We start from the raw sequence: 18,898 nt of genomic DNA, 5'->3' as shown, positions 1-18,898 counted from the left end.
GCCAGCACTCACCTGGATGAAACCATCCCAGGCTTTACCGCAGTTATAAGTAGAAGGCATGATACCATTTACAAAGCATGTATCCTGCTACAATGCAGTACTTGCGCATGAGCTGTGTCTTATAAGGGAACCTGAAATGTATCTTTGATGTTGAGAGTGTTTTGATAGGCCATAAGATCTAGGTAATTCTCAATACAATTTTCAACTAAGCCTAAGAGAAGGGAAGAATTTCTTGTGACTTCACACCACTCCAGGCCCTAGCCTTGCCTCTCCCCTCCTCCACTACAGCTCCTTACCAGAAGGAGTAAACCCTTCCGAGTGAAAGATTATGCTTCAATTGGAAATTTTTAAAAAGATTCTACCTAAAGATGAAGATCCAAAAGTACAGCTCAGCAACCCCAGAATAAGTCATTAGCTAACACTATTTATTAAAATCAGAAAGGGGGTTACAGTTGAGTCTCGTGTTTGAATTTTCTTTAAAAGCTACGGAACTATGTATTCCATAACACTGTGTGTGCATTCCGGTGAGCTACTGAGAGGAGCTAGAAAACCAGCTGCTTTCCCAGAATGTCTGCCGAGGCAGTCTTGTAGTTCTTCACATTTAGTGCCCTAAAATTAGAAAATAAATGCACATTTAATTTTATTAGCCGGGGTAGCATACCTTTACATTCATTGAATATTTGCATTAAAAAACTAAACCAATATATTTTATAACATGAAATTCCATAGCAATTGTCTGTGGTGCCGGTATTAAAATGAAGACCTCATAATTACAGACATGGAATCTGCTTCTGAGCTCAGTGGAACCCTGCCCACAAGCAAAAAAAAATCTCATTAACTTAAAAAAGCTTTGTACTAAAGTCAGATATACTTGGAAAAATCTAAGAAAAAATATGAACTACATTTTCACCCCTAGTATCTGTGAGTTTATTAGCTTTAAAATTAGTATGGGGGATTAAAACTGGATTACAGGTGATTAATGATCACATAAAAATAGAATTCAATAAACTAAGTTACTACCACAAATAAAACTCTGGTTTTTCCGAGGAACAGTCAGTTGCTACTCCCCTGCTCTGAACACATTTCAAGTGTATCAGAGAACCTTCCAGGCTTTATTAGAAGATAGCACAGAAAACTTCCACACTGCCCCACAAAATGTCCCATCTGGTTGAAGGCGGGTATGATAGAGGAAATTCCAGTTTCATTTTCTGTTCTATTGGATGAAGTTGGCAGAGAACTGACAGGTGGCTTTGCAAAGAATAAGGCCAAAGGATACCGAACATGAGTGCCGTGTCTCCTATTTCAGACCCAACACCCTGCCCCCTGCCACACAGAACATCGCTTCTAAACACCGCAGCTTAAATAACAAATTTACCCCACTAAGCAGAGTAGCCAAGTCACCCAGCTGCATGAGGAAAAGTTGCTTAGAGAAATGGCTCAGTTTTAATTTGTTCTTTTAGAATATTTTAATATTGTTAAGGGTTATTAAGATTCCACACAATTGCTGAGAAACAGTTAATATAAATACAGATATCCACACAGTCTCAAGTGATTTGGAATATAGTGCCTTCCATAAGGCAAGGCAGGAATATGGAATGTCACTGGATTTCCTTATTTTTAAGATTCATTTTTATTTTATGTGTGGGAGTGTTTTCCTGCATGTATGTCTATGAAGCACATGGTACCTGCAGAAGCCAAAAACAGGGTTTCAGAGTCCCTGGAAAGGGAGTTAAAGAAGTTTTTTGGGTTGCTGTGTGGGTTCTGAGATTCAAATCCAGGTTCTCTAGGAGATCAACCACTGAGCCATCTCTCCAGCCCTTGTGCTCATATCTGCCACTTTAAAAACTATGGACATGGAACTGGAGATGACTCAATGGTTTAGAAAACGTACTGGTTTTTGCTGAGAACCCAGCTTCTCTTCTTAGTACCCACATGGCAGCTCAGAACCATCTGTAACTCCAGATCCAAGGGATCAGATTCCCTCTTTTGGCCTATTCGGGGACCAGGTACACACATGGTACACTCAGACACATAAAATACAAAAATAAACTAACTGAAGTATTTGTTAAAGCATCTAAAAGAAATAATTTCCTTGTTTATGGACTAAATATGAGATTAGCCTACCTTCTGACATTCAGCGCCATTATACTTTCCATGGGTCTGCTTTTCGGTCCATTTGGGGGATGGAAAACCTTCTCCCCTTTCCCAGGAATCACTTTTCCTAATTTAACCACATAAGGGTCAGCTGAGTGTGCTGGGTAAGGTTCAAATGTCCCTGCCTTCATGCCACCAGGCTATAAATAAAAACAAGATAATTCAATATGTTTGTGGAATGCAGCCACAAAATTACATTGTCAGGAAGCTCAGATATTATTTTCCAGTTGATAGACTTGGTTTTATATTTAAAGTTATCTATTCTGTTCAAATACCAACAAACGGTCTCTCTACTGCCAATTCTGTAGGGTCCAAACATTACAATTCTAATAGTTTTCTATAAAACAGAAATGTTTGAGGGGCTGGAGAGATGGCTCAGTGGTTAAGAACTTTGCCTGCTCTTCCAAAGGTCCTGAGTTCAATTCCCAGCCACCACATGTGCTCACAACCTTCTGTAATGAGATTTGGTGCCCTCTTCTGGCCTGCGGGGATACATGCAGACAGAACACTGAACACATAACATAGAAATAAATCTTCATAGAAAAAAAAAACAGAAATGTTTGTAGAAGATAATATTCTACACTGTTACCAAGTGGGCTGGTATCTTAAAGGCTAGTGGCTGAAGGAGTGGAAGGTGCTCCCACAGCATCCATTCTGTGGAATTATAATCCAGTTAATTACGAATCCTTTTGCTTATAATATCTGATTGAAACTAGATAGTATTTACCTAGCTTGAAGCATATATATGCCTATTCTCAGAGTATGATATGTACATTTTTAGTCAGAATATTTTTTCTGTCTTCAAAGTCTTTTGTTTCATAGTTATCACAGAATTTCCAAGCCCCTTCAGGAAGTATCCTGTGAGAACACTAATGCTAGTGTGTCCTATGACAAACATCCAAACATCCAAGGAACCTTGAATGGGTTGTGATAAAATGTACTCTACAAAAGAGATGGCATTCTGCCTAGCTTTGATGTCAATGTGACATAATGTAGGAAATTCTGGGAAAAAGGAATTTTAATCAAGAAAATGCTTTCGTAAGATTGGCCTGGAGGCAAGTCTGCTGGACATTCTTTTGATTGATAATTTATATCTGAGGGCCCAGTCCTTTGTGAGAGATCCCATCCCTGGAAAAGTGGTCTGTAGGTATATAAGAAGGTGGACTGAGAAAAACAGTAAGCAACTGTCTCCATGGCTTCTGTCCTGCCTCCAGGCTCCTGGCCTGACTTCTCTCAACAATTGATTTGTGGGCTGAAATAAACCTTTTTCCCACCCAAGATTCTTTGGGCCATGGCGTTTCCTCACAGCAACCATAACCCTAAGACAGAAATTGGTACCGGGGTTGTGGGGCATTACTGTGACAGACCTGACCATTTTGTTTTGACAGGACTGTGGGAGGGATTGTGGGACTCTGGGTTAGGAAAGCTGTCTGAGCACTCAGAGATCAGCAGGCTAATGTATGGGAGCTCAAAAGATGAAAATGTTGAGAGCAGTGAGGAGGACGGAGGCCTGACTGTGAAATCCCAGAAGGAAGTCTGAGAACCAAAGACTGGCAGGGCCATTGTACACTTTGAACTAAGAACCACTAAAGCGAAATCTTTGCCTCATCTGAACAACTGATGTCGGGTAGCTGGAGCCACGAAATTAGCACTGATTAAAAAGAGACCAACAGTTAAGTGTGGTGGCTCATGTCTTTAATCCCAGCACTCAAGAGGCAGAGACAGATGGATCTCTGTGAGTTAGAGGACAGACTAGTCAACACAGTGAGTTCAAGGCTAGCCAGGACCATTAGAGAGAGACACTGTGTCTTAAAAATGCAGGGAGAGACAGATAGACAGAGACAGTATCTCGTTAACCACAGCTGGTTCTCCAGCCCCAGCTAACTAGAAATATGTATTCTTAATTCAAAGTCCTGCTTCCAGGCTCCTGCCTTCAGTCCTAGCCCTGACCTCCTTCTATGATGACGAACTAAGATCTGAAATAAACTTTCCTCCCCAAGTACGTTTGCTTAAGGTGTTTTATCACAGCCATGGAAACCCACATTTGGAACACATAGATTATTTTGAAAAGCTATAAGGAATCATCAGGCAAGTAAAAATAAATTTAAAACAAACACAAAATGAATAAAAGTTAAAATGTATATGGTAATAAAATTACCCAATGAAGCTTTGAAGAATAGAAATCTGTACTTATATACAATTTCAAAAATATAAAATAATTTATAACTTTTATTATTAAATTTTGAAACCTGAATAAAATAAATGATTTTTAAGAAAATGTAAATTATTCAAGTTGACCAAAAAGTGAGAGAATTGCAAAAGGCAGGAGGACGCTGAAAGAAATGAGAAAGCTAAGGAAGAGCTCCCTGCTGCAGGTGAGGCCCGGCTCCCCCTGGGAATTTCTCCAAGGCTTTGTGAGGAACGGAAATTTCCAGGGCTACTTAAATTGTCCTAAAGGAAGGAACCCTCCACACTTACTTGACTATGTTGGAATCTACATTCTATATGAAACAGAACGAGGAATTCAAAAGAAATCCTAAATTAGGGGTGCAAAGGGTAGGAAAGTAGTTCCTTCATGGTCCTTGTTAAATGTGTGCAAGGTGGATCCCAAGCCTGGTCCACAGGACCACAAAAATGGGGCCTCATGGAGAGGAGGAGGAGAAATAAAGAGACTTGGGGGTGTTGGAGAGACGGGTTGGCGATGCAGAGTGCACACTGCTCTTACACAACACCCAGGTTTGTGTCTCAGTCCCATGTCCAGTGACTCACAACTGCCTGTAACTTCAGCTCTAGGGGATCCAGCTCCTTCTTTTGGCCTCCCTAGGCATGCACATACACATGCATACATACATACACACACACACATACCACAACACATACACACAGAAAGACACACCCATCAATTAGAAAACGTGTGTAAAAAATTTTAATAAAATACTAACAAGCAAAATGTATACTCAAAGACCAACACAGCATTAGCAAATGAGAATGATTCTAAGAAATGTATTATGGTTGTTAGTCACCTTTTATAACAAGGAAAAACAGAAAATAAGATGATCTAATAAATAGTTATGCCACTTGATAATAAAATAATAAAAAGCATCACATATTCCTGAATTGTCCCTATTTGGGGCACTTACAAAAATAATCTAGAGGGCTGGAGAGATGGCTCAGAGGTTAAGAGCATTGCCTGCTCTTCCAAAGGTCCTGAGTTCAATTCCCAGCAACCACATGGTGGCTCACAACCATCTGTAATGGGGTCTGGTGCCCTCTTCTGGCCTGCAGGCATACACACAGACAGAATATTGTATACATAATAAATAAATAAATATTCAAAAAAATAATAATAATCTAGAATTATCCTATTAAAGTGAAGATTAAGGTAAGGATAGTCACTAGTATTACGAATTTAAGTAACTAAGCATGGCCATGTTATGAGATAGAGAAATACTGTAAAGTAGTAAAGTTACAGATAACATGTACCTAAAAAGATAAAGGAATTAACAAAACACCTATTAGAACGTACGAGCACTTAATGAAGTATTTGTTTTTAAATTGAATGTTTTTATAGAAACAACTGACACAAAGGGGAAGTGCTGACATGCTTAAAGTAACTGGGAGTATATATAAACCATGTAGGCCTGGGTAGTGTAGAACAGAAAGCTGCACAAGAGGCAAGGAGGCTCCTTAAAAGCAGTTCGTTTCTAGATCAGAAGATCCAAGTTGTAAATGTGGTGATATGGGAAAAATTCTAAACATTGAATTTTCCAACAAAGTATCACAGGGAGTTTGTGAGCATGAAGGTATAGGGGTGTGTGTGTGTGTGTGTGTGTGTTATGCATGTGTGTGGTGATGCTTGCATCTGCATGTGCAGATGTGTGCACACATACATGGAGAGAGCAGAGACATCAGGTGTCTTTCTCTACAATTACCTGTCTTATTACCTTGAAACAGGTTCACTCACTAAACTGGAGGTTCACTGTTTCTCCTAGGCTAGCTGCCTGGCCAGCAAGTTCTGAGAATCTGCCTGTCTCCACTCCCTAGGGCTGGCATCATAGCATAGTTTTTTGCCTGAGTGCTAGGGATTTGAACTTAGGTCCTCACACTTTCAGAGAAGTGCTCTTACCCACTGAGTCATCTTCCCAGTCCTCTGTCAGAGGGTTTTGTCTGGGGGCTTTAAAACAAGTCTGATGTTCTACAGAGAGATATTAATACTAGGACAAAAAGGAAAGTGAGGCAAAAGAAATAAACACAGAGACCTGTCAGCTGGAATAGAATTCAAAAATACATTCTCAGAATTGAGAATTTGACATTATAAAGAATCCCTTTGGGGCTGGAGAGATTGCTCAGCGGTTAAGAACATTGCCTGCTCTTCCAAAGGTCCTGAGTTCAATTCCCAGCAACCTCTTGGTGGCTCACAACCATCTATAATGAGGTCTGGTGCCCTCTTCTGGCCTTCAGGCATACACGCAGAAAGAATATTGTATGCATAATAAATAAATAAATATTAAAAAAAAAAGAATCCCTTTGAGGCTAGGGAGGTGGCTCAAGAGTTAAGAACATTGGCTGCTCTTTCAGAGGACATGGGGTCTGTTCCCAGGACCCACAGTGGGTGACTCACAACTGTCTGTAACACTAGTTCCAGGGCATCCCATACCCTCTTCTGGCCTCTAAGAGCGCCTGCATGTACATGGTGCGATGCATACACAGATGCAGCAGACTAGAAAGTTATTTCAACGCAAAGGACAAACACAGAAGGTTCTGAGCATGCAGAAGCATCTTCCCAATCTGATCAGCACACGCATCCTAGCAGAGTCTACAGGGAGACGAACAGGAACGACCAGAAACAGGGAGGCCAAGGTTTCACTAGTGTTCGTCACAGCCAAGGCACTTTTGTTTCTGTTCCTACCACTCAGAAGCTTCTGAAGCCACAGGGGACTTAATTTCCATCATTTCAAAACTTACATGATGGCTTTCAAAATTTTACTGGAAATTAAATCATATTTAAAACAAACAGCAATTGTTTTGCTGTAACACCTTTCTCATCTCAGCCATGTATTGTAGCTTTATTTTTTGTGAGTATGAGTGTGTGTGTGTGTGTGTGTGTGTGTGTGTGTGTGTGTGTGTGTACATACGGTATGCATACGTGCAGATATGTGTACTGGTATGCTTGTCAGTGTCTGGGCATGTGGAAGTCAGATATTGTAGCTAGGTGTCTTCCGATTTCACAGGCCACCTTACTTTTTGAGACAAGGCTTTCACTAAACCCGGAACTGACTTCCGGCTACACTGACCAGCCAGCAAGCCCCCTGTGACGAACGTGTCTCCGCCCTCCACCCTATACCCATCCCTAAAGCTGATGAGCACGCATCCAGACTCAGCTTTCCCTGGATGCCGGGGATCCAGCTTCAGGTCCTCATTTTGAATGGCAAGCACTTTACCCATAAAGCCATCTCTGCAGCCTGCTCTCTGGCTTTATATTATCTTGTAAAACTTCATACAAAGAAAGGCTGACTATTCACATGAGCACTACAATAATTTAACAGTGAAAGACAGACTCTTTCCCACCCACTCCCTTCATGCCCCCCCCCCTTATTCGCTCTGGTCTTTCTATATAGCCCAGGGTGGCCTTGAACTCAAAATCCTCCTGCTTCAGCTATCCATGTGCCAGGACAGGGATTGAGAGAACAGGCCCCCATGCCTGCTGGACATGCTATTTCTTTATACTGCTCAATCATTTCTCAGTCCAAACTTTTTACCTTTTTACCAGGAGAGGAGGGCTTAAAAGGCTTCAAGATGGACTCCTTCTTTTCTTCCCTTCTGAGTGGAGGTAAAGGATTCTCCAGAAAATAAGGGTTACTATCAAAATATTCCTTAGGGTGAAGATTCAACTTGAAAGGGGTCCCTTTGAGTAGCCGATGGTGTTCTTCATTATCTTTCTGTAAATTAAAGAGTTTGAAAGTACACAATGTAAGTTATACATGTTAGACACAATTCAAGGCTAAAATCACCTTTTAAATTAATTATACATGTAAAAAAGACATGCCTAATTATGAATGAATACAACTCTCATTTTGAACAGAATTACTACAAACCTGGACAGCAGGAAGGAAAAGGATTGGTCTCCAAGTCAAATCCCAGTTTCTTTTTGCTTTTTAAGTATTTTTTTCAGGAGTTAAAGAAAGCTGCTGACCTTTGGTGTCGTATCTTCAAGTGTAAATAAGAATACTATTTCCCTTTGACATTGCTAAAGATCAAATGAGATTATGTAGAGAAAGCATTTGGCACATGGTCGGCCCTTAGTAAATATCAGTTTTAGTCCTAAGCACACAAAAAAACTAGTGCTTCCACTAAAACATTTTTACATCATAGTATTTTTAGCTGCCTAATACTCAAGCAAAACCAAGGTTATCTTTTTTCAATTTTATATTGCAATTCTTTCCATGTGAAAGAACTAAGTTAAAAAATTGCCAGCTCTAGATATAATAGCAAACAAGTTGTGAAATAAGATTTAGAAGGATAAAACATCGATTTTTTTTTCACTTTACACACATGGAATTTGATATTTCATCCTTTAATAAACTGAATGGAAACTATTTAAATGAGATTGAAGTGCTCAAGAGAAGGCATGTATTCTCCAATAGACTGTATTGGCTAGCTCTGCGCCAACTTCACACAAGCTAGGGCCATTTTGAAAGAGGGACTCTCAGTTGAGAAAATGCCTCCATAGCCTTGTCCAGTAGCATAAAAACAGACATACTGATCAATGGAATTGAACTGAAGATTCAGACATAAGTCTACACATCTTTACACACCTGATTTTTGACAAAGAAGCCAAAAGTACACAGTGAAGAAAAGACAGCATCTTCAACAAATGTTCTTAGTTAAATGGGATGGCTCTATGTAGAAGAATACAAATATATCCATATTTATCACCCTGTACACAATTCAATTCCAAGTGGATCATGAACCTCAAAATAAAACCAGATACACTGAATCTGATAAAAAGAGAAAGCGGGGAATAGTCTTGAGTTCCTTGGCAAAGAAAGGAATTTTCTGAATAGAACATCGACAGCACAGCCACTAAGAGCAACAACTAATAAATAAGACCTCATGAAGCTGAAACCTACAGAAATGGGCATGATATTTCAGGCGAAGCTGCAGTCCACAGAATGTGAAAAGACCTTTACCAATTATACATATATTAAAGAATTAGTATTTAAAACATATAAAGAACTACCAAATATGAACATCAGGAAGACAAGTCAGTTGAAAAATAGGTAATAGCGTTAAGCATAAACACAAATAACTAAAGAACTTACAGAAATATTCACTACCTTTAGTCATCAGGGAAAACAAATTAAAACCGCTTTGAGATTTTTCATCTTACACTAGTCAGAATGGCCAAGATCTTATGCTACCAAAATCTCCAATGACAGAAATGAGCATCTTATTGAGATATTGGCCAAAGAGGCCCCATGTAAAGCTCCTAACAGTACAGATTATTGGCAAGGCTACATGTGTTACCCTTCATGACATGGGGACAAGGCCCTATTGCTGAAGACAAGACTTACAAATATCATCAAAACCTGAGAAGTTCAGCTGGTTCCTAACTACAAGCTTCACCTAACTAATATTCATGGTTACAGGAAGGTACTCTGCGTGCTATGGAAGGAAAAAAAGATTATCATTAAAATCTCCCAACTACAAACCCTGTGACCTATAACAGCAATCTCCTTCAAAAATATATGGGTGCATTAGTGGCACAAATATTTTGGGTGTAACCAACAACTTTCTGATTGGATTCAAGGCCATTCATAGAGATGGAATCCATTCTTTACACTGCTAAAGTGGCCAAGAATCTATATAGGTCATCTGTGTAGGGGAAAACCCAATACTTTTACTCTGCTAAAATAACATAGCAATAAAATGACTCAATGATATAGTGCCCTCCCTATAGATGGGGGCTTGTCCAGCCCTCATCAGAGAAGCGTCTTCTTGTAGTGTATTATAATTAAACAGATATACACAACTTGAAAGTGTATAAAGAGACATTAGGGTACTTAGTCCTAAATGGGATGTCTTCATCAAAGCCCCCCTCTCAAGACTCAAGGAATCTATGCAAAAGAGGAGACAGAAAGATTGAGAACCATAGGTGATGGATGACTCCAAGGAAACGGGTCTTCCAGACCCAACAGGACTGATGTACATATGAACTCAGAGACTGTGGCAGTATGCACAAGTCCTACACAGGTTCAATCACGCTGGATGGGTTCCAGCAAGGAGAGGGGAAGTGGACATGGCCTCCCTAGAATCTAGAAACTAGCTGCATTTGATACCTGCTGGCAAAGATAAAGCCAGTTTTCTTCAATGAAGTGTCACTGGCTATGTCAACCATACTTCAAGGCGGGCCCCATTCCCAGGTGTTGCCAACCAACACAAAATGAACTCAGTGGGATGTTTGTAGTTATTGTGCCTTGTTTAGGTAATTGATCTTTAGATTGTTTGATTTCCATTTTCATGGGTTTGTGAGTTTTGGGTTTGGGGTTTTTTGTTTTTGTGGTTTTGTTTTATTTTGTTTTGTTTGTGTGCATGCATGCGTTTCTTGATTTGTTTGTTTGTTTTAAAGCAATGGTTCTCAACCTTCCTATTGCTGCAACCCTTTAATACAGTTATCCATATTATGGTAAGCCCCAACCATAAAATTATTTCATTGCTACTTCATCACCGTAATTTTTCTACTGTTATGAATTATAATGTAAACATCTGATATGCAGGGTATCTGATACACGACCCTAAAGGGATTGTGACCCACAGGTTGATAGCCACTGTTTTAAAGAGTGAGAACATAAAGTTGGGTACATAGGGAGGTAGAGATGATCTTGGAGGAACTGAGAGAGGGGAAAACATGGTCAAAATATATTATATGAAAAAAAAACATTTTTAATTAAAAACAAAAGACTGGCCAGTGGGCAACTCTGTAGTACATTTTATTAATTAGTGATTGATATGGGATCTCATGAGTGGTGTCACCCCTGAGCTGGTGGTCATTCCTGAGTACTATAAGAAAGCAGGCTAAGCAAGCCAGTAAGCAGCCTCATTTTTGCTTCAGTTCCCACATCCAGGTTCCTGCCCCACTTGAGTTCCTGCCCTGATATCCCTCAGGGATGGTGTGTGACCTGAGAGTTACAAGTTTAAATAACGTCTTCCTCCCTAAATGCCTCCGCCACAGTGTTTTATCATAGCTACAGAAACCCTAAGTTAGAAGTGCATGCTGCCTCTCAGAGCCCTTTCTCCTCTTGGTATCTCCTCCTGCTTTGCGTATCTCCATTTCCCTGTAGAACTTTGTGAGTTCTTAACCACCTGCCCTCCTCTTTCCACGCTGGAGCAGTGGTATTGACCTTTCAACATTATACGTACCCTTTGAACAGTGCTCTTTAAATTTTAGTTCTCATGGGAATCAATTGATAACCCATTCAGATTATAAATCACCAAGACTTTCCCTCAAAGACCTCTGATTACACTGACCCACTCTGTGCTCTTTTTTTATCAGAAATGTTAACAGTCACCCTCTGTAATTCTAATGCCTACTATTATAATGGAATTTTTTAAAAATGTGTTGGATATTTTGCCTACGTGCACATCTGTTAAGCACTTGCATGCCTATTGCCAACAGAGACCAGAAGAGGACATGGGAATCCCTGGAACCAGAGTTACAGGTAGTTGTAAACTGCTATGTGAATTCTGGGAATCAAACCTGGGTCTTCTGGGAGAGAAGCCAGTGCAGTTAATCATTACTGAGTCATCTCTCCGGTCCCACATGGCAATGTTTTAAGGATCCTGTTTACTAGACTGTGGTCATGTTTCATCAGAACACCATATTTGATTTTTGATTTACTAACTGCTGACCTAGAATAGTGCGGACCAACACACAGATACCCCAGTGATCAAAATAGACAGAACAAAATAAAATTTTATTGTGAGTTAATTTTCAAAGTTGAACAGATAAAGATTGAAAGGTTCAAAACAGGCGACTTTACCTTATAATTCAGTTTGGCAGCATCATATAAGTCGGCGGAGTGTGGAAGCTGCTTGCCTATGGTAATATTGGCATAGCTAGAGAAAGAGTACATAATAGTGAATGCAGGGCTCAAGTGATTTTCTAAACAAAAAACAATATATATATATATATATATATATATATATATATATATATATATATATATGGTACCAAGAGTATCTTACCCATATCCAGTTCCTTTTTTTCCTGGGTTGGTGTATAAATTCTTTCCAGGTGGCTGATATTTGTCCCTGGGTTTTATCTGCGCACTGAAGAATGGGATCGGACCACCAATTGTTCCATAATAGCTTCCTAATCCGCTTCTTCAATGTCATTTGGGGTTTTAAAGGGGAGATAGTAAAACATCAAATTTCATTTATATATTTCACCACAAATTATAAGCACATTTTAAAGCACCGAAAAAAGCAGAAATCCTGGCTAGATTGGCTGACTGCACTGGGTATGTGTTTCCTCCTGTGGGGTGGTCCTTAAATCCAATCAGAAATCAATCGGTTATCCCTATAAGTCATGCCACTGTTGAGCCCCTGGCCATATCTTGACATAGGGGTCATTATTGTAGTTCATAGCTGGATAAGACTGCCGATGACTTTTTGCCCACAACAGGTTACATAGCACTCTTTGATATGGAGAGCTGGTCATCAGAAAGGAAGATTCCTGGTCAGTACCAACTTCATTTCTCCATGTTCTCTGACTCATGCATTTTTTTTTAAAAAAAGAGTTTAGTTAGAGTAACTCTACATAAGGAATAATATTCCCCCCCACATCCAGAAGCCATAGGTTGTCAAATAAAAAGTCCTGTGTCGGGTATGAGATACCACCCTTCAGCTTTTGAGTCAGGGCTGTCCCAGAGAGTCCCGCAAACAACACAGGCTCTTGCCATTGTTCTTGGATATCCACCAGAACTTGATGGTTTAGACCCTATTGCTGAACATACATGAATCATAAAACATGGAGAAATTAAGTTGGTACTGGCCAAAAAGCTTCCTTCCTGACAAGCAGCTCTCAGTACCAAAAGGTTCTATGTAGCCTGCCGTGGGCAAAAAGCCATTAGCAGTCTTGTCTAGCTGTGAATCACAAGAAAGGCCGCTGTGGCAAGACATCCCCATAGGCACCAGGGTGGCATGACTATTATAGGGGTAACCGACTGATTTCTGGCGTATTTAAGGCCAACTCCTCAAGAGGAAATATGGCTGGTAGAGTAAATCTAGCCAAGAATCCATGGTTGGGATCTCACAGCTCATGGGGGTGAGTCTATGACTAATTTCTGCTAAATATACATAGGATCGACCTGCTCTCTAAATTTCTTTCTCTATACCTATAGATCAGTGCAGCTCTCAGACATCCAGCAGAGAAATGTCTTTCTGCAGTGGACCGTGGTTAACTCAGAAACTCACAGCTGGTCCAAATGCAGAAAATAAGCAGCCGTAGAGCACTTAGGCACACATGGGACATGCGCAGGACCGACCGCCGCACTGCAAGGCTCGGCAACCATCTCAGGACAGAGGACGGAAAGATTGGCAGGGAGAACCCGAGCCAAACAGCGTTTCTGGACAGGACAGAACCACTGCACTCCTGAACTCAGAGCATCTGGGACTGCCTGTACAGGACAGCCACGAGATCAAGCCAATCAACGCTGAGCACGGAAGGGGAAAGAGCTCAGAGCTTCCACCCGAGAATCTTTGGACAGTTGGCTTCCAGGAAAGGTGAATTGGTTTTCTTTAAGGTGTGGTCCCTAGTGAGTCCACCAAGCTCCAGGAGATGTCCCCACACCCGGGAGTATATGGGAAGCACAAACTGAACTCCTCGGAAAAGAGGACACAAGGTTGAGGTGGGTAGAGAAATGGAAGATGGGGTGGGGGAAGGACAAATATATTGCGTGAATTTATCAAAGAATTGATAAAATATTACATTTATAAAAGATTACCTGTTAGATGGAAGTCTGAACTATAGAAATGGAGTTTCACTAATTTCGAGTATATAAGAATGAAATTAGTTTTGATCAGTCCTCAACTACCATGAATTCTAAACTAAGAAAAATCAAACTTATAAAGTGTGAGTGAAAAAAATCATATTTTAAATTTTAGTTATATAATGCAATATAGCATATAGTCTTGTGATTTAATGGAAAGAGAGGGGAAAAGAACTTTCACTTTGACAGCTGCTATAATCCATATATAATATATCGGTGATAAATTATTTTTTGTCTAAAAAGCATTTCTTTTCATTCCACAGTAGTAATTATAATTTTTATAAGCAGAAAAAATATACAAGGGCATAAACATGGTGACCCAAGGCATTTTCCATCATTGTTTTTGCAAAATTTTTGCAAAAATGTATCTTCATTATCTAATTGGCTTTTATTAAATAAACTAATAGAGAACAGTGACCCAGATAATAAAAAACTGAATGTAGAAAGAGCTATTTAAAGTTGCATGTCAACCTGTATCACACAAAACAACTGTCTCTACTAAAGACAATCATAGCTCAAAATTAAGTCCCACAGAAAAGCATCCACGTTAAAGAGAGAAGCGGGAGCGAGATAAGGTATTTTCCCGCCACACTTACGGTTTTTTCTCTCCACTACTAGGGATGAAGGCTTTGCTGAGGTTTTTCTTGGCTTCTGCCATCATATGCCGCCTCCTCACTTGGTTCAGGCTCACATAGCCTTCCCCTTCAAAGACCCTTGCGAACTGGGGCTCGAAGTACCCAGCCTGGAGATGGGACATTTCCTTTGATCCCCCGGGTAGCATCTGTCTATTTTTGCTTGCAGCCTCATTAAAGGGGCCTTCAGAAATAAAGAGCGTTATAATCTCGTCTTCAATACTAATCAAAGGGCATTAAAATGAAAGCAGAAAAATTCTCAAGATGATGACCCAATTAAGAGTTTCAGCTGTAAACACTAAAAAACGGCATGAAAAGCGACATGGATGGTAACGTCTAAGAGGTTTTCATGGAAACGTCTGAACATTTGGGCGGAAGTGGGTTTTTTGTTTGTTTTTTAACTTGTTTTTTTGTTCATTTTGTTTTGTTTTTGTTTGTTTGTGTTTTTGAGACAGGGTTTCTCTGTGTAGACCTAGTGTTCCTGGAACTCATTTTGTAGACCAGACTGGCCTCCAACTCAGAGATCTGCCTGGAGTGGCTGGAGTGCGGTGTAGGAGGGGGAGATTAAAGGTGTGCCCGGAGGAGATGAAGTCTCAAACACTTCCAACCTCAGAGCTGAGTGAGACCTTAAAACAGTGGTTCTCAGCCTTCCTAGTGCTGTGGCCCTTTAACGCAGTTCCCCATGTTGTGGTGACTCCCAACCAGAAGATTTTTTTCATTGCTACTTCATAACTGTAATTTTGCTACCATTATGAATCATAATGTAAATATTTTGGGAGACAGAGGTTTGCCAAAGGTGTGGCGACCCACAGGTTGAGAACCCGCTCCCTGCCTTAAAATCTCATCTACCCAATGGTTCCATGGATAGTAGGAATAGTGTTTATGTGTAATACCAGGAAGGGGACATTCCACACTCACAATGAAGCAGCCCTGTCCTAGGTGTATCTTAAGATGCTTAAGTGCCTATGTTCACTAAGAGCCCAGAATGTTCACTTTCATTTTTAATGAACATAAGAAATAGCCCAAGCTCTGTCCAAATAATCAGTCTTCAAGTGCCACGTTTGCACAGCAAAACAATGCAGTCTGGGAATGTGTTTAAAGGCGACTTTTTGTGAATATGTAGATTTTCACAATTTGAAATCTTGAAAGCCTTAACTTCCAAACTGCAAAGAATTTTGTAAGGTGTACACAATCCTAAATGTGAATTTGCTTACTCATTTTGGTAACTTAAACTTTTGTTTTGTTTGGTTTTTTGTTTTTAGAAACAGGGTCTCACTATGTATCTTTGGCTGGCCTCGGATTCTCAAGGTAGACCAGGCTGGCCTTGAACTCACAGTGACCCACCTGTCTCCTGTTAGCTTACATTTTTGAAAAGGTTACACTGTACATATAACCTCAAATCCTACCATATAAACATCTTAATGAGTCTTTCTTGCTGCGGATGGTTGCCTGCTTTCCTTTCACAGATAATGATACTAATTTTGTCATTCAGAGAATATCTAGATATTTTCATGAATATTGTGTACCACTTTTTTTAAATCATCAATGCTTAGCATAATACATAAACTACTCTTATACCTTGAATTTCTAGTTAATCATTTGCCTTGGACATGTTTCTATATAGTTAACTTTTCATTAAACAAAATCTGAGACTTTGAAAGTATATATTTACATTTTTTTCTTGAGGTGGGATATCCTGTAGCCCAGGCTGGCCTTAAACTCCCTATCATCCTGCCTCCACCTCCCAAGTACTAGGATTACTGTAATGGACCACCACACCCAGCTAACTTAGATCTTTTTGTTATGACTTTTCTTTAAAAAGAAATCTTGCAACTGTTCAGTTAGTATTTTATTTTTCAGACAAGCAATACCATTCATGGATTCAAATGTTTCTGTAGAATAGTGTTCCATCTAAGACAAAAAGCTAAACATGGAGCAGGAGAGATGGGTCAGTGGTTAAGATCACTTGCTGCTCTTGCAGAGGTCCTGGGTTCACTTCCCAGAACATCAGTTTCCAGAGAATCGGTTATCTCCTTCAGTTTTTCATGGACACCAGGCACACATGTGGTGTACCTACATACATGCAGCCAAATACTCATCCACATGGAACAAACCAATAAAAATGTAAAAAGTTAAAAGTACAATATTCTAGAGGGAACTTACTGTGGAAAGAAATAAAATTACCCATGAAGAACAAATGAAGGTGGGGCTAGAGAGGCTGCTCTGTGGTTAAGGACACGTTTCCCAGCACCCACATGGCAGCTAATAATCATCTGTAACTCCAGTTCCAGGAGATCCAACGCCTTCTTCTGGTCTCCCCCAGCACATGCATGAACATGGTACACAGACACACGTGTGGGCAATATACCCACACACATAAAAAAATAAATACTTCTAAAAAATTTTCAAAGAATAAGTGGAGGTAAAGGAGCCCAACTCATAAAATTAAATCATTCTAAACTCTGCTACAATGTCAAAGTCGTCAGTGTCACAATGTCAACGCTAGAACTCGATACTCTAAAATATATACCATTAAAAAATAACATAATATTGCCAGGCATGGTGGCATACACCTTATCCCAGAACTCTGGAGGCAGAGACAGGTGAATCTATGGGCATTCAAGGCCATCCTGATCTATATAACCAATTATAGGACAGCCAGAGACTCTGACTCTCTCTCTCTCTCTCTCTCTCTCTCTCTCTCTCTCTCTCTCTCTCCATATGTGTGTGTATTATGTGTATATATATATATATTCCCTTGAAATAAAATCAAAATTTTTGTATGGGAAATGCACGCTATTTAACTATTAAAACTACCAGAGATACTCACGATTAAATGGTGACACATATTTATCTCCCACGGTAATGTACTCCATCTCACTGAAGAGGCCAATCCTCTCCATATCGGTTTTCCCTACTTCCCCAGGCATGATTGCGTCTTGGGGTGGTGACTTCAGAAGGGTCCTTAGATCTTCTTTTGCAACAAAATCCTACTTTACATTAAAAACTACAGAAAATTATTTTTCTTAATGGAAAAAAAAAAGATTACTAAATTTCAAACCTATTCTTTTCAGTTTTCAGACCGGTCAGTTTGTTCATTGCTTCTTCTCTCTCTCTCTCTCTCTCTCTCTCTCTCTCTCTCTCTCTCTCTCTCTCTCTCTCACACACACACACACACACACACACACACACACACACACACACACATACACGCCGCCCCCATCAGATCGACTTGTGCACAGCCTTCCCAAGTATGGCCACCTAACGGTGTAGGCAACCTTTGTTTCTCCCGTGAACTGATGGCTCCACAGTTGGGAACCATGGTATGAGGGTGGATCCTTTTCACCACCCTCTTGAGGCAAAGGTTTTCACTAAGCTGCCCACCCTGGAAGGGAACTGCAGGAATCAAGGGGGATCTGGCCTAGCCTCCAGAAAATGGCTAGAAGGACAAAGCCCTAACACCACACTCCACTCCTTTAGTGACCAGTGTAGCCCCAGAGCCCGCACAGCAAGAAAGGAGGGCTCTTGTCCCCCACTTTGTCCCGACCTTAAATTAACTCTTAAGTAATTCACATATTTAACAAATGCTTTGCAAACCTCTCCTCCTGCAGGTAGAAGTAGGAAAACAGATTTAAAAGGCATAAAGCTTGGCTTATATAATCAAGTAGACAAGAAAATCGTGGAATTCCACACAAGCAGAATATAGCAAGTTCCCTTCAAAACGTTTGTATAAGAAGGTTCTTCTGTCATAGTCCTGCTCACCGCAACCTTGCAATTTACTCAATAAATACTTTACTGTATCAAGGTGTGTTAGGGATATTTCTTAGACGAGCCTGGGCTGGGATGAGGCCCCCGACTATAATAGATGGATGGGGAGGGTTGGCTAAAAGGGAGAAAATAATTGAACTGAGTTATTTCAACTCAGGGAAAGGAGGCTTGAACTAGGCAGGTATCAAAGGAACACCCCATGTCCGCGAGGCCAAGTCACCTATCCAAAGGGCACCTAATCCCCCAACCAGGATCAGACGGCCCCAGCTCCAGTCGAGGTCGGGTCCACTGCAG

At 40.3% G+C, this 18,898-nt stretch overlaps 1 protein-coding gene across 2 annotated transcripts; it reads right to left on the bottom strand.

The window, feature by feature from the left end:
* Positions 1 to 464: 464 nt before the first annotated feature.
* Positions 465 to 18,869, bottom strand: Cfap96 (cilia and flagella associated protein 96). Of its 2 annotated transcripts, none has more exons than XM_057752747.1 (8): positions 18,840 to 18,869; positions 17,667 to 17,843; positions 14,801 to 15,020; positions 12,400 to 12,537; positions 12,195 to 12,270; positions 7,914 to 8,093; positions 2,125 to 2,294; positions 465 to 609 (listed from the first exon to the last, which is right to left on the bottom strand). In XM_057752747.1, the coding sequence occupies exons 2-8, from the start codon at positions 17,764 to 17,766 to the stop codon at positions 543 to 545; spliced, it is 951 nt and encodes a 316-aa protein (XP_057608730.1). In that variant the 5' UTR covers positions 17,767 to 17,843; positions 18,840 to 18,869; the 3' UTR covers positions 465 to 542. The 2 variants fall into 2 exon arrangements, with proteins under 2 accessions (XP_057608730.1, XP_057608731.1); XM_057752748.1 differs by having other exon boundaries at positions 18,825 to 18,847.
* Between the last annotated feature and the right edge of the window lie 29 nt (positions 18,870 to 18,898).

This window comes from Chionomys nivalis, chromosome 20 (genome assembly GCF_950005125.1).
Source record: "Chionomys nivalis chromosome 20, mChiNiv1.1, whole genome shotgun sequence".
Lineage (NCBI taxonomy): Eukaryota > Metazoa > Chordata > Mammalia > Rodentia > Cricetidae > Chionomys > Chionomys nivalis.
This window is presented reverse-complemented; position numbering and strand designations above follow the sequence as displayed.

What these genes read in the sequence shown, in the direction of transcription:
- Cfap96 (XM_057752747.1), bottom strand. Translation starts at nt 17,766, where the DNA reads ATGCCTGGGGAAGTAGGGAAAACCGATATGGAGAGGATTGGCCTCTTC. An exon ending in CTGCCAAACTGAATTATAAG is followed by an intron (nt 8,094 to 12,194) that starts GTAAAGTCGCCT and finishes TTTAATTTACAG; the next exon opens with AAAGATAATGAAGAACACCA. An exon ending in ATGGCGCTGAATGTCAGAAG is followed by an intron (nt 610 to 2,124) that starts GTAGGCTAATCT and finishes TTCTAATTTTAG; the next exon opens with GGCACTAAATGTGAAGAACT.